Genomic DNA, 16,745 nt, shown 5'->3' on the forward strand with positions numbered 1-16,745 from the left:
ATGTAAAACACATTAGCCTATCTAATCATCTATAATAATTCATCTCAAAACCACCCTGTCCTCTGCATACATCCAGTGTGGTAGACGAGCAAAACATAGTCAAATTTCCTTTCTTATGACATTGGAAGATTCTTTTCATTTAATATTTAAAGTCCTGTATTATTTTGGCTTCCAAATATGCCTTTAATATGTGATATTTAAAAAAGAAATATTGCGGTATTGTTTTAGCATTCTCTATCTTTCAAAAATCCAGTCTAGCCACATTTGAACTACAGTACATCATAGCAACATCCTGCTCAGACTGCTAGTTGATGAAGTAGCAGGAAATAAGAGTATCTTTAAGTCTTAAATACAAATATAGAAATTTATATCTACAGTAGCCTGCAGTTCTTAATTGCTTGCAAAACAATTCCTGAATGTAAATGAATAAATAACATGTTTAGATTCAGAATTCATGTCTGTTTTGTTGATTTAACTGGGCAGCAGTGAAAATACAGTATACTGTACATTTAGCCCATATTCCAGTAACGAAAAGTTTTTTTCCTTATTTGATGCCTTCCAGTTAAATATTAATATACTTTTTTTTAATGAAATTCATAATGCACAATAGTAGGACTGCTTACAATAACAAGGACACAAACCACAAGCCAGTGCAAACCACAACATTGACTAGAAGGAAATATACACAAACCTGATTAGCTAATTACATTTCAAGCTCTTGTTATTTTATATATTTTAATTTTTATATTTAAAAAAATCTTCAAATTTCAAGTTGTCAGCATTTCTGGTTCTCCTGTAACAGTCACTGGATATAAGATGCAGAATAGCTTAATGCACCTAAAATAGGTTAAAGATACCTAAAGCAGTACAAAGTTCGACAACAGGTGAGCGTGGGTTGGGGGAGAACATAACTAATTCAGAAAGACAGACAGCTTGGCTCAAAACCCTGAAACACCATTAAATGTTAAAAGAAGAACTTTGTAGTCAGTTTCCTGTTCAACAGGAAGTCACTGTAAATGAGCTGAACAGGTTTTGTGTGGTCTGATTTCTTAGTACCACTCCGACATCTAGCAGAAGCAGCCCGAACTACTGTAGCTCTATCCCATTACTAACTGAGCAGTATTTCTTGCCAGAAGAGCATTAGAATAATCAATACCAAATTTTCTAAATTCGCAAATGCTTGAAATAGAAGCTGGGATTTCATAACTCCAGTTGCTAAAAATTCTTTGACTACTGATGGGAACAGCTATTCACTCACTTCCTATTTTATGAACAGTCCTAACACTGTAAACACTGATAATGTTTTTTTAAACCATTTTGGGATGTCTTGGATCCTCCTTTTTCATCCTTGTAATGCAGCCTGACTTTATGCAAGAATTTCAAGACCTTGGAGAATACAACTGCAGGTACTGCAGATAGCAAATAATTCTACTCCATCCTGACTGTTCTGTACCAGTACACCTCCCAAGAACTGGCTCACAGGGTTATGGTAACAACGAGATCTAAGTGCCTAGAAGAACATCTCTTTGGGGTTAGGATGTTTGTCAAGGATGATGGTATGGTACAAGCACTGGAGGGTGATGACTCTTTTGCTTAGTATTCTGTATTCTGTGGTCCAAGGAGAATTCCATTGCCCTTTAAAAGATCAGCGAGATGCTTATAGTCTTATTTGTTTGTTTCAATAATGATCTTTAGGTGTTATGGGACCAGTATGCAGGATGTTTACTTAAGCTGTAAACAACATGTATGCTTGGTATGCAGGCATTTTGTTTTCTGCCAGTATTGTGGGTGTATGTGCTAATCGCATCTCTCGGCTTTTTCACTGTCCATAAGCACATTTATATAACTCTGTTGTCAAGTACGCTCTCTTTGAGCTACCAGCAGCTTTAGAAAAGCAAATTGGCACGAACAGTTTTTTTTTTTTAAATGGAAATGCCATGTGGAGTGTGGATCTGCAGCAGCTTTTCTTTCAGAAGACAGCAGTTCGTTTAAAGTGAAAAGGATATCTATATGTGGAAAATGTGTTCTGAATCTTATTGTGTTGAAGGAGTTAGGTGTTAAGGTTCAATCCTAAGAGTAAAATTCTCGGACTAAATTATTTTATTTTATTTATTATTTAAGAAGATTCAAATTTTTAATTATTTTCTTAAAACCTGAAGAATGTCACCTTTTAAAGCAGCTACACAAAATGCCTGTTTGGATATCAAGGAATTAGGCTTAGCTGTTTTGCTCTCTTGTTTTTTTTTTCCCTCCCCTTTTTGCTCCAGCTTTTATCTGTTGATTAGATTGCTGCCTTGTATCACTGGAGCTCTGAGCTCACTTTCTGGACTTCTATCCGCAATAAGTTTGTGTGTTCTCCCCATGTTTGTGTTGAGACTGCTCGGGTTTCCTCCCACTGTCCAAAGACATACTGGTAAATCAATTGTCTTCTGGTCTTCTGGGGAAAATTAGTGTGAATGTGTGTCTGTGTGTGCAAGGGCATCACACCCAGGGTTTCTGCCTGGGATGGGCTCCGCCTGGCCCATGACCCTTTAATGGATCAAGCAGTTTAGAAAATGGGGGGATGGATGGTAAGCTTTCCATTTGGAGGAAATGGGATGTGTGTACAATGCATCGCCACACTGAATTATTATACAAGAGTAAACACGTCTGAGTGTGACAAAGTGAGCGTGGCAATAATTGTACACAATGTTAAGACCTCATTTCCCTTTTTTGGGGTATAAATTAACAGAAATATACTTAACTTCCTGGGTATGTTTGCTGGTGACTTCATACATGTTAAAGTCATGCTTTTTTGCATATAAGCCCCAGAGGATTGTGGATTTGAACCACACACGATGGCAGCTGTGAAATTTTTGTCAGAAATGTCTAAACAACCCAAACCTGTGGTATAAACCTGATTTTGACCCCATCTAATGCCCATTTTCAATATCGGTTGTATATCTTGTGTACATGCATGTGGATTTCTAGAGATGAATACAGTATATGATCTTGAGCATCTAAAGTCTTTTTTTTGGTCCTAGTTACACGATCGTTTTATTGAACAAACATGGCATAAGTAAATTCATTATATTGATGAGCGGTTGTCATCAACAAGGGGTGAAAGTTCTGGGCCAATGTCAAACACATGAGATCATAATGGGTGCGGCCTTTGTTTGAAGACATCCAGGCTGTACTTGGGTGGAACATGCTTTGCACCAAGTGACAGGTAGTGCAATCGTGTCCTGTTTCCCTTAGAAAGCCTGGGCAAGCATCTGCCTGTATACTAGTCTCCTTGCCCTAATCATCACATCTCATCCCACGCATGTTTATGGAGTCGCATGTCCATGGCATAACTATCGCGTTCTCATCTAACAAGAAAGCTGTTGTTACAGGAGGGGAACAAAGATGTTCGTTATCCTGTAAGAATGTTGTCACACTAGTTCGTGCCTGCAAGAATGGCAGTAAGATCACAGGACTTGATCAATGCAGAGCAGTGTAAAAGCTCAGTACATTGATTGTATAAGATTTACTGTATAGCGTTGCCACCAATCGCTATCCATGGGGTTACACAGCAGCTTGACCGTCCTGCCCAAACTGTCCTACTTGCTCCTCCCCATGGATTGGTCCGTTGTACGCAACAGTTAGTGTGTGTTTCTGCACATCACGCTCGCTGATGCCCATCGGAGCGATCCACGCAGGACCTTGATTCATAACTAGAGAGGACCCAGCTCGACTGAAGCCAAGTCCATCTGAGGTACCGCTGAAACAAAAGCTTTGTTCTTTTGCTTGATGGGACCTGTTGGTTCCTGTCCGTGGTTCTTTTTCGCTAGACTGAACACTCAACAGCTGAAATCGCCTCTTTGCCTGTCTGAAATCCACTTTGCCATTGATTCATGATGTACTGTAGTGTTTATCCAACCGTCAGAAACGCTTGAGTGTCGTGGTCAGTCCTGAATGACCAATAAATCAAGCCTATGCTGAAGACCTTCAGTTAGTATCCAAAAACCGTCTCATTTATTCTTCTAAAAACATACAGTTCATGCATGGATACAGTGACGTTTTGGGATGTACAGTCGAGGGTATAGGAATGACAGTCACCTCCTTCAGGCTTTGGAGTGTAGCTGGCTTGCAGACAAGCTGCTGTTATTTTCTCTGGCAGGCTAACTTGTTTTGGTGAAACGAGCAGTGGGCGTAGCTACAGCCATAGAGGAAGCTGTGTCCACACAGGCTGTGTTATGGGGAGTTATGTAACCAAGCCTCTGTGCTCCAGACAGCTATTTTTTTCACTATTGGAGAGGCAGGCCTGCCCAGCAAGCTGGCAACAGGATCAAATTAAAAATCCTTTCCTCTCCGGTGGCCTCATTGAATGCCAATCTGGGCTAGTTTGTTTTGAGGCCTGTTATTTTTTATCTTACTTCTAGTGTAATAAATGTGACCTTAACAACTGGTATCCAGTAGTAACCAAATACTGCCACACAACTGCAATTCCATCACAGAAATGCTCCATCATAGACTCATTGTGTTAAACGGCTGAAATTCGAGTTGAATGTTTAGATTTATAATGGAGACGATTTGGCGCATCTGAAATTTCAGTGCTGTTGGGTGTGTCTGATGCTTTCTTGTTTTACATTTCCTGCTTCTTGTAATACCGACACATCGAGCATTTGTAAATATGTAAGAAAATGCTCCCTCTACCATCAGTATAATGTAACTTTGAGAAAATACAAGTCATTAAAGGGGTTGTTTGCACGACATTGTAAAATGCTAACTATGGTCACTTACCTCTACATTTAACCATGTTGAATTGTGAGCAGGATCACTACAGTACTCCCTAGCATCTGGTTTACAATATAAGCAGTCCTCTAATGGCCTAATAATGATTTCCATAACCTTACTGGGTTCAGTTTTCTTGCCCCTTTTGCAATTGGGTGCTGCATTAGCAATGCTCCAGTCCTAGGGTGCCACCCCTGTCTTGAATGACGTAAGAAGAGTTGTTTCAGAGGCTTCTGAATAACCTCTCTTGTTTCCTTAAGTGCAATTGGTAAGATAGCACTGGGCAATAGAGATTTATGAGTCTTCAGTGCTTCAAGTACCCAAAACATTTCTGTTTATTCTCTGGTGGTATTGATACAATCTTTGTCTCTTTCACTGCCTGATGTCTGTTGTTGACTTCTTCCTTAATGAATACCCGAGTGAAATACTCATCTAGCCCTGGACATCAGCCAATCACTTTTCATTGTCTAGAAGTTCCCCCATCATTGTCCTGGTTCTGTTTTACTTCTTCTTTAATGGTTATCTTGCTTTTGCAGCAGTGAAACAGCCTACGGTATTTTAGCCTCCGTTGCGATATTCCTTTAAATTTCTCTCTTGGATATTTTTTTGGTAGGAAGAGACTCGTGAGCTAAAAGGGCAGTGCTCCTCTTTACTTGCAGCATCTGATTTTTGACAGGTTGCAATTATGCGCTGCTTTGCACTTGATGTAGCAGCAGCACAAAAGAAAAACTGAGTCATCTGAGGTGGCAGTGTGAGTCACAGGCTCACCACTGTGCGAGCTGGCAAAGCACGAAGAGCCATGCTGCCACCTACAGTTAAAAATCTCTCCCTGCTTCATTATCAGCATTTCATACAGTATATACTGCACCGTGCCATGCGAAAGCAGTTGAAGTTACAAAACGATGCGTACACATTGTGTTCAAATATTTTATTGCAAATCCCGATGCTCAAACTGAAGACTTCCAAGGATAATACAAATTATAGTAAATATCAGCTGAAAATAAAGAGGAAAACATGGGAATGTGTCAACAGCATAAATATTCAGAACCGTATTTGGGGGGGACACCTTTCGCCGCAGTTACAATTACAAAGACGTTCACTTTCTTATTCCAGTGTAGCTCTGGTCCTGTATTTTAGCCAATGCAATTGGTTGTAGGTGACTTTTTGGCCCTGTTTTAGCTGTGAGGGATGTTTTATTTTAAGTTATGCCAGTACTTTGCTCCCTGTATGTTCCCATCACTGTGGACAAGCTTCCCACTCCCTGCTGAGGAGAAGAAATATATCGTCATGCCTCCTTTTTGTGAAATTTATAGAAGCACGTGTATAGGATCTTTCAGATTATTTTCTCGCTTGTCTCCAGTGTATTCTTCACAGATTTGCGTGGTTTTTGTTTTTCTGACTTCTAACACACCTGATAATGCTCTGCCCCTTCTCTTCCTGTTTTCAAAGTCTGGTTTAGGCTGTGACCCAGATACACACAATGTTTTGCTTCTTCGTTTTTTTCTGAGCAATGAAAGGCACCAATGAATGCACTTTAATTCGCCATAAATCTTGAGATTAATCCGTTTAGTCACATCATTCCCTGCATCGGTGTTTCTTCTCTTTTGCTGTATTACTCATTCTTTTGTGAGGTACAGTGACTGCTAATGACTGTTTCTTCTTGACATGTAACAAATTAATACTGTATGTATTACCACAGGCAATGTGTGGGCAATTGTTTTCTTTGTTTACATTGATATTTAACATCAAGACTCAGTATCTTTGACAGCTGGCACAAAGTCAACACTGTAACAATGTCCTTGGAAAACTGACATGAATGAAATTTGCAATTCTGCCAGTAGGTGGTATCTAGCATTTTTAATACTGAGATCTTAAACGCAGGAGACTGTAGTATTAACTGTGCAAACTCATTTTCCATGTTGTAATACCTGTTTGCCTGCAAAAATATTTAGAAACAAATGAGCCCTTAAATTTGTACCAAAAATTCAAAATCTAATAATTAGTTCAGTTTTATTTATTATGATTTTCAGGAATATTACAATGCTGACAAAAGGAATGTCTTTGTTAAGAATTTTCTTCACTTAATGTATGCTTTAGACCTAATCACGTTTAAAAAAAAAAAGGAAAAGGAGCATTTCTTTAAAATTATTACTTTAATCTTTGACAGTCTTCAAAGTTCAGTGGTCAAGGTGAGCTTTTTCATCGTGTAATATATATTTACTGAACCTTAAAAAAACTTTAAAGCTCTTATACAGTACCGGGGAAATCACGTTTATTATCAAGTAAATGACATTTCACAAGGCATGTGCACTGACATTTTATTGAAAAGACGTGAAAAAAGCAAATTCATTATTGTAATTAATGCTGGAAATAAACAAGGTTAATCAAGAGGGTGTCTTCTTTGAAAGTCACTGGCTTGTAATGTGTGGCCACAGGTGGAAGTAATACAAGCTATACATCTGTGATGCATGCTTTGCATTCGTTTATAGATTCTATCAGTCTGTTAGTTTCAGATTCATTCTATGCCCAACATTTGGAATACTGTACAGCTATATCACGGTAGGCCTTGACGCACAAACAGCTGGGTTTCGTCTTTATCTAACAAGTACATCTGACTCACGAGGAGCTGTTGTAGCCTAGTGTGCCTAGATGGATCCCGCATAGAAAGTTATTGTGAACCACATAGTTCATAAAATGTGTCCTCTTTTGTTTTGGAAACTTAATATATATACTGTTGCTGTCACGGACGTCCAAAGGGACTACCCGTGGGGAGTAGGAGAGCGGAAAAAGACCCATATGCGTAGTGGCGAGACGGGAAAAAGGCCCGGACTCATTAGTGCAAAGAGTTCAGGAATGCCGTATAGAAACCTATGCCCTCAGGGAGCGGACGTGGGGCCCTGGTGCTAGGCGGGTCTCAGGACATCCGAACGTCAATGCTGAGCGAGGACAGAGTGCAAGACCCGGAAATATATAGCCCAAGGGAAAGAGAGGGACAGGAAGGACAGCAGACCGGAAACTAAGGACAGGACAGAGAAGGAGCGCCCTCTGGCTGCAGAGGGCGTGACAGTTGCTAGAAATATTCAGACAGTGTCATCACTTTTGGATAACCCCGAAGTGTGAATTTCTCACTTATCTCAAGCCCTACTGTACAGTACAATTTAGCAGCCAGTACGGCAGCCATAAATAGTGAATATGAATGAATTGCATTCCTCTAGCCCAGCTAGTGTCAATGGGTCAGTTAAGTACATTTCATCCTTTCCAAAGAGCCCACAAAGAAATATTTATCTTCCGAATGCCAGGACCTTAAAGAAGGTCATTGGTAATCTATGAACTGTTCATGCCAGCTACCCTTTTGATGAAGCATTTAATACTAATGATTCGAATTCACAGTTTATTACTTTCTTAATCTTTTTCAACTCTGTACCTTATTTTATTGTTTTATAATGGCCCTTCACCAAAGCTTTTATGAGCCAACATAACAGACAGTAGCTATACAGTATATGAGCTAAATCATTGAACTTGGATTTAAAATCTTAATCTCATCAATATGGAGCACTCTTGTCAAATCATGTTATTTGATATGTTATGACAGTTCAAGCCAATGGAAGCTTTTAATGAACAGTTTGTCCATGAAATTGATTAATAAATATTGTACCTGCACATCTCTAAAGGATGTACATTGTGACAGTTGCACTGTAAGCCCTGGAGAGCATTTTCTGTTTAACATACTTCAAAAATCACCTAACGCCTAACCCCATTTCTTTTCTTCACTGCTTTTAATAATTTCACAAAAAACTCTTTGTATATTTAATATGTTTTATATATTTTTTATTATAATCAGCAACTATTTCATCAACATTTATTTCCCTTAATGAACCAGGGTGATGGGAGCACAAAATATAAACTCATTTTGAAATAAAAACATCACTTGTATTTTCAGTATACCATATCAACCCCTTTTTTTGCTTGTAGCTTGCATTTAAACATATTGTATTTCTTTTTTACAAAGAAAGCTCATGTCACCTGCAGTAACATCTTTGATTATGGAACGTTACAGAGGAAGGATAAATGGACTTATCACTTGATAAATGGACATTAAATGAGCAAATGGATTTTTTATGACCATATAGATGTAACTGTCAACCAAATGTTCACAAATATGGGCCAAGTGTGAAACTGTGCTCAACAGACTGGATTAAAACACTCAATCCTAGTCACCTTTTGACTTTTTTTTTAAAATGTACAATTGCCTTCATTGAGTAGAACTGTCTCATTAGTATAATGCACTGTATATTCATCATACCCTTGCAGACAGGTGTGCAGATAGTGAAGTAAATAGTGTTTGTGTTTCACATCGCCACAATACCGCATTTTACACAGGAGCAAGTATAGGTTAATTCCATACGGAAAAGTAAAAAGAAGAAACGCGTTGTTTTGGGTGTTAAGATAGGTGACCAGAGCACTCGAAGACTTAACTGCAGGAACAGCATATGTCTCCTTTCTAATTTTCACACTGGAATTCATCTTTATTTGTTGCTTTCCAGCCAACAGACACTGATGCAGCTCTGCCACTCAAACTACAATGTACACAGGTCTGCATCAGCTATAAACGTCTCTCCTCTATTGCTCCTATAAGTCAAAGTAGCAGGAGCTAGTAATAGGTGTAGCACAGTGATGTTAAGTTGTTTGTGGCTTGAAGCATCCTTCAATTGCAAAAGCCACACTGACCGTGGTTGAAATCAGTTTACAGTTTGTACCCAGCTTGTTGCGTATAACTGTGTTAGGAATTTGCAACGGGTAGGTGGACTGACATTTCAATTAAATCTGATTTTCTTTTTTTTTTTTATCTGAAATACTTGGCCCCTTCTGTTTTCGTCTGTGGCAGGATTAAATGTGTCCAAATGCCTCTCGTTCACTGAAGCGTATGCCCCCGCCTGAGAGCACGTCCTTTTTCCTGGCACTTGTTACAACTTAAAACTTTCCCCCGCTTGCCAGGTGTTCCGTGAAGAATAGGTTCTTTAATTTTCTTTTGTAAATCGCATGGGAGTTCTTTTAAGGCACGCTTTGTTTTGCCATCTTGTCATCTTCCCTTTAGTGTTACAGCGAAGTCCTCTGCCAGGAACCACCAAGATAAGCCGTGTCTTAAGATTCACGTACTGTAGTGACAAAAAGAAGGGAAGGTGATTGGGTGACAGGCAAATCCGTTCCTGGTTTCTCAGTTCTACCAGCTCTCCTTAAAGTGAGGTTTTTGTGCGCGTGATTAATGGCCTAACCCATTTTTAAAAAAATACAATTTCTTCAGGACTGACAAGTGCAACTTGGGTTGCATCAGTTGTCAAGAGACCTTCACACATCTCCCCAGCTTGCCTCTTGCAGTTTATAAGATCACGTTTATTTTATACCGGACCATTGGCATGAAAACATTTGGAGAGACTCCAGAGCCAAGGTGACCTGATCATAATCAGAATTCAACTATAAAGCTCCAAACTGTTTTAAACTTTTTAGGCTTAACCACTCAGCTTTTACACTGCTCACAACGGTGACTTTACACTTTACATCTGTGTATTCATTCTTTACAACTACATCCTGGATGCAAGAAGTGCAAATGTTTACTAGGCTTAAAACTTGAAGGGACTGATGGAACTCCTAGGGTAGAGAGAAACCTGTAGAAACAGGAATTTCACAGGGCTGGAGGAACGGCAGCCACAGTAGGCCTTCAGCTGAAAATTGTGGTCAGCTGATATTGTCATCACAGTGCCAGTCTGGCGCTGCCAGCCTCCTTGCAGCCCTGTAAAAGGTCATTTTCTCCAGCTCCTTGGCACCTCAGTAAGCACCTTGGTGAATGTGAGAGGCCCCTGTCAGCTTACGAGAAGAAAACCCCTGCCTTTACAGTGCTTTTGTTTCAGTTTGAGTGAGGTCCAGAGCCCTGCTTTCAGGGTAGGGGAGAGGGAGAGTTCACCCACATTTTAGATTCATCTGTAGTAAACCCCTCAAATGTTAAGAAAAGCATGCAACATGAACCCCCCCTCCCCAAAAACTAATAACGCGGTGTTCAAAGGCCAATACCTCAGTTTGTTTTGTTAGAATATCAATATAACACAAAGTACTTTGCTAAAGTACTCATAAGTTGCATTACATGGAGATCTTTGTAATAATACCACGTCTTTTGGCTGTCCACCCCAGGAACCCTAAAGTGCCTCACAGACAAGAGAGGACTCTTGCATCCAGCATCTCATGGCAAAGCAGATATGCCAATTAAATCTGCATCTGATAGCTTTACAGTGGTTTGAAGTGGTTGCTGAAATCTTGTACCAGATCAATAACATTTTCAGACTGTTGTGGTGTATTTGTACGTATTGTGAATGCCAAGCGTTCTTTAGTTAAATAATACATACAAATATAAACATATAAGAAAAATAAAACGAGAACAACTCGGGTCACCCTGTCACCACGGGTGATATGGGGACAGTTCATCTTACAAAAGTGAGCTGGGTCAGATTTTGATTTTCTCTTATGATAAAATATACGTTCAAAGTCTAAGTGTACACTGTTACTTTATAGTATCCATTCATCAACTATTCTTACGTCCTTCCTTAATAGTTCTATTAATATGTAAAAGAAAGTTAAGACCTTGGTCTTTGGAATCTAAGAGTATGAAAGGTCAATCTTTCTAATGTTTAAAGCCTTATTGCGGAATATGAAGACATATTCTTCTACTGTATGAAGGACAGGGTGTCTTAAATACCCTGCTAAGGTTATATAAGCTTCAAGTAACAGAACTCTCCTTCAATTAAGTTACCTTGCTTCTTTAATGTGGCAGTTTGCCATTCATCCGTGATATTTCTTTCTTTCATACAGTTCTTAAAATAACTAAAGAGTGCACAAAATAAAGTAACTGTTTATGTATATAAAAACAAAATAACTTAAAAGGTTTTCAAGAATCTAAAATCATTAGAGTTGACCATGTTGATAGGTTAAGTCAAGGACATTTCTCACGCAGTTCTGTGCTGACTGACATTATGTTATTTTAATTGCTTTTTGGTTCCAAGCTTCTTAATTTGTTTCCTGTTTCTAACCTTGTTGCTTTGAAGAAGTTGGGGGGTTGAGGGTTTTAGAGAAGATTATCTTGTTCGTTTTGCACGATAATTTTTAAGGCTTAGCTAAACTTGTTTAAAAGCTTAGTTGGCAGATAATTGCCAATTCTTTACTATTGGTGCAGATTTCTATTAATTATTTTTAATTCTGTAAATTAAGATTTTATTAATCATAAAGTAAAAGTAGCGTTTTATACTGTATACAGTGCTGCTTGAAACTTCTTTAAATCTAACATTTTTATTATAAAATCCTTGTTTAACCAAAACTAGCCCTTGTATTTCTAAAATAAAGGGTTTATATCCACAAATTATTATTATTATTATTATTATTATTATTATTATTATTATTATTTAGAGGAACACATACTGTACATTTCATAGAAAAATAGGTAAATAAGAATGAAGAATTGTGTAAGTGAACCAAAAGGTTAATTAGCTCAGTCAATGAGGTAAATGTAACCGGGTTCTAAAATAATTAGCTGTCAAGTTAACCAATCAAAGAGCCATTCATGAGGAAAACATTTGGTACAGGTAGGCCCTGTACTACAGTATATAAAGGTAAGTGCCAATTAGTCTGGAGAGGGTTATAAATACAAAGGAAAACATTTATGAAAGCATCAGTCTACTGCGAGACAAATAGTTAACAAATGGAGAAAATTTAAGACCACACTGACTTTAAATGTGGATGCCCTTCAAAATGATCCCACAGAGCAGCACGAAAACTCATACAGGTCATCCAAAAGGACCCCAGAACAACACCCAGGAATCTGCAAGCCTCTCTTGCTGCAGCCTTGTTCATCCTCAACAAAACAACAGAGGTTGAATAGGCATTTCTCTCAAAAAAGAACAGTGCTGCTTGTCTTAGGTTTGTAAAAGACCTTCTGGATGATCCTATAGATTTTTGCAAAGAATGTTCTCTGGGTGGATGAGCCTAAACTTGATCTTTTTGGCCACAACGAAAAATGCCATGTTTGGTGAAAACCTGCCACCGAAATAACCCCATCCCCACTGTCGAGCATGGTGGTGGGAGTGTCAAGGTTTGGGGCTGCTTTTCTGCCCCCGGACCTGGATGATTTCCCATCATTGAGGGGACTATGAATTATGAGGCATACCAAAATATTGTGGAGGAGAAGGTCGGGCCCTCTGTCCACGAGTTGAAATTCAGCCCAAAAAAATGGTCGTCCAGCATGACAGTGACCTAAATCTAGCAAATATACCAAAGAAATGGATTGAGAGGAAGGAATGTTTGGTATTGGTGTTTTTAGAATGGCCAGGTACAGATCTTAACCCAATAGAAATGTTGTGGCAACACCTGAAGTGGCTTGTTCATGCAAGATAGCCAACAAACTTGCAGCAGCTGAGGCAGTTTCTCAAGGACAAATAGGCAAAACATCCTCGAAGCAGATGTGAGACACTGATTAGTAACCATAGGAAATGTTGGGTTGCTGTTGTACCCACTAAAGTATTTGCCCCCGCTTATTGAATTAATAGGCAGACAGGGATCTATAGTTTGTGTTATACATGTATAAACATGTTTTTTAAATAAAAAACATGTTTTTGTACGATATGTATGTCCATTATCTGTATTGTTGAGTTCAGAGAAAAGATTTTTCAGATTAATTCGTCCAATGAAAAATGAAGGATTTGCATACTGTCAAGTAGCACTGTATGATATATAGTCTTGTTAAAAATTAATTAAGAATGGATTTTCTTTCTTCTTGTCTATTTAAATGTGAAAAAAGCATCAGGTACAGTGCACTAAAATGATTTAATCATTAGTTATCTGCAGAGGTAATAGCACTGTTGAGCTATTGCATTATTCATGAAATAAAGTTAATATTTAGATTGCAAACAAAGATCAATGTGCAGTATGGCACCCCAAGGTTGAATGAAGACACAGGTGTTGATCAAGCTGTTTCATTGCTGGGTACGCATGGGAAAAAACATGGATTTGAAGATATTATAAAACCTGCCATTCCAGGAAAGGTTGTCCATTGGAATAGGTTTTTTTGTAGAAAAGCCCTATTTTATATTGAACTTAATTAATATCTGCAGGACGCTACCTTTGGGTTTAGCAGAATTATAATTACACAGTGGCTTGCGAAAATGTTCTGATCCTTGCGCAGTTTTACATTTTATCGCTTTAAATGTTGCCGCCATAATTAAAAAAAAAAACACCCGTCTCTGTGATCTTCCTCGGTGAGGTCGGGATTTTCAAGCAAAGATTCAATCATGGATGCTAAAAAGTGTTAAAAGTAAGGGATAATGTCATTAAAAACCACAGATCCGGTTTTAGTGTACCAGAAACTGGTGAGGGATGCCACTGTGAGGCAGATAACTTTCAGAGAGGTACAGAGTTCAGTGGCTGAATAAGGAGAAAATATGCATCAGTAATCTCCTAATTACTCCACAAAGAGGACTTCTATGGAACTAAAAAAGGACGTCTCAGATCCTGAATTTAGATTGTTACAAAACATCTGAGGGATCCTGCAAAAATATGTAGATGTGGTGGTGGTCAGGTTAGATCAAATTGGAACTTTTTTTTTTAAGTACAAACTGTTACATCTGGCACAGACGCAGCACAGCTAGAATCTCCCAGTCCACACCATCCCTATAGTCAAACGTGCTGGTGGCAGCGTCATGCTGTGGGGATGCATCAGCACATGAGGGACTGGAAAGCTTGTAATGGAGAGGAGGTCAGGAAATCGAGTTTTAGTTCCACATTGTGGAAGCACTGACAATATCAGAAGAAGTGATTCAATGTGTCATACGATTTCCCCCCTTTTCTGGGGCATGAAAAAAATTAGAGGCCAATGCCTTGTTAAGCTCCCTAAGGGCTGTAGTTTTATTTAGTTTCGGGTTTTGCCAACCTCCACATGCAGCACTGATAAATAATGAAGCGCAGATGACTAAAATGGCATTCGCAGACCTTGCCTCATAATCAAGGTTACAAGTAGTGCAGAGTGAAAATGTACCCCATGGTCACTGTGTTTCTGCTTTGTGTTCCTCTGTGGTTAGTTACAGTACCTGCTAGTGGTCCTGTACAAGGAGGTAGTGCGCGCAGGAGCCTCTTCAGAGTATCTGTGTGTGAAGATGTGCTTGTGTGGAGGCATTTCCCACTCACATAGCTCCCTAGAGCTCCATACCCACAAGGGCACCACAACCTGTTCACTCTTGCTCATTCAGCCTTAGATGCTTAAGGCTGAATCAAAGCATTAGACCCGGAGAGAAATTAATCACAGGAAGCATGTGATATTCCAAGTCACTATGAAAAAAAAAAAGAAGAAGAAGAAGAAGGTGATGATTGTTGGGGGAGCAAAGGAGGGGGTGCACTAGCTAGCCAATCCCTGGCAAGGACTGCCTGTGCGCACTGTGGTTTCCTTTTACAGCCTCTTGCCCTGCAGGCTATTTTAAAGAGACATCATGCACAGCTGCACTTGACAATTTGCACCAGCAGCTCTGGCAGGGGGAGTTCCCAGTGTATTGGAAGAGAGACGTAGCTGGCGCTTGTGCAGCGCCGCGCTTGGGAGAGTGTCTGTGTGGGGCAGCAGCTTTTTTGAAGGGCGTGTGACTTTTTTTTTTTTTTAGTCGTCTTGAGCGCATTCTTGTGTCCACCCCCAAAAAAAGCTGACTAGCAAAACTTCAGAGCATTGCCAAAGAGGTGAGAGGGACTCCTGAAGGCAAGAAGCTGTGAATCGATCTCCAGAAGACCCTCCTTGGAAACTTAGTATTTCTGTGGGCTTGCGGTGGCCTTTCGTGTGCGGGTGTTGGCAGGAAAAGGAAAGCTTATTCCATCCCTTTGGAAAATGGTTCTGTTTGGCTGATGTTTTTTTTTTTTGGGCTCCAGAGGACACCAGACCCAAGGTGTAGAATACTTCTGCTCTCAAAAACCCCCAGAGCGGGCATGATTAGCCCTGACTGGTGTTTCATTGCCTGCTGCGACCCATGAAGCGATTTGGCAGCCTCAGAGGGAGCAAGAAACGCAAGGACCAGGGCAGAGGCACTGGGAGACGGCAGTCAGAACCCCATGGCCTGACCGGTACAGTAAACTCAATGGTCCCGTCACTTGTGCAGACAGTGCTAACGACTGCTTAGCGTGACCTCGACTGTATGACGGCAACACTGAAAAGCAGGGGAAAGAGAGAGCGTGACACAATACTTTTAATGACGTTTTAATATTTTTGGATTACCCCAGAAAAAAACCCAGAATAGTGAGGAATTTTTATAACAATTCTACATGAGACCTAAACGGATTTGATTAAAAACCAAAGCTTTTGAAAGGCTAAGTGTGTATTAGTTCAGAATGACATTAATGTTATAGTCCTGGAAGCCAGCTTTAACTTGCTCACTTATTTAGTTAGGCACTGAACAATTAGTACTGTATAGATTTTTTTACAAATGCATCATATGTCAATATTTCACGTTTCAAAATAAGAATTTATTTTGTGGACTGCAAAGGATTAATATCTTACCTGTTGTTTAACTAGTGGAAACTGGTCCTGACTTATAGCACTTGATTGATTTTTTTTTGCCAAACCGTCAACCTGAAATACTGTATCAATAATGTTTTTGGTTGGAAATATTATATTCCAGGTAAAAGGAGGTACAAGTTCAAAGATCAGAGCATCTTCATGAACCTAGGTGAATGAGGAGTTTCCTGTTGGAGTAGGGCATCTCAGATGTTTTGGTACTGGGGTGTATACTGCAGTTGTCCTCATAGAACGCCCCTTCTCTTTTTCACTGTATATTGCTGGTTGTTTCAGCTACTGTAGATTTAATCTCTCTGTGGATTCACTGTACTATTTTTAATTCTGCATTTCTTTAAAATAGCAGCTAGGCAGAGGGCTTCACGGAGCGAACTGTACTCAGTGGATTACTCTGCTCTTCACTAAACGT

The 16,745-nt window shown here is 39.4% G+C and overlaps 1 protein-coding gene across 6 annotated transcripts in view; it reads left to right on the forward strand.

The window, feature by feature from the left end:
• Positions 1-16,745, forward strand: part of LOC148657509 (5'-AMP-activated protein kinase subunit gamma-2-like) — a 128,861-nt gene that overhangs the window by 49,322 nt on the left and 62,794 nt on the right. Inside the window, exon 1 of one of the 6 annotated variants that reach the window (XM_088643902.1) lies at positions 15,289-15,888. The exons of the other annotated variants lie outside the window; for them this stretch is intronic. Coding sequence (XP_088500028.1) covers positions 15,795-15,888 — 94 coding nt within the window. The 5' untranslated portion in view covers positions 15,289-15,794. Of the gene's footprint in view, positions 1-15,288; positions 15,889-16,745 lie in introns of those variants that run through there. 6 annotated transcript variants of the gene reach the window in all.

The sequence above is a fragment of the Lepisosteus platostomus genome, chromosome 8 (assembly GCF_059453375.1).
Source record: "Lepisosteus platostomus isolate fLepPlt1 chromosome 8, fLepPlt1.hap1, whole genome shotgun sequence".
Taxonomy (NCBI): domain Eukaryota; kingdom Metazoa; phylum Chordata; class Actinopteri; order Semionotiformes; family Lepisosteidae; genus Lepisosteus; species Lepisosteus platostomus.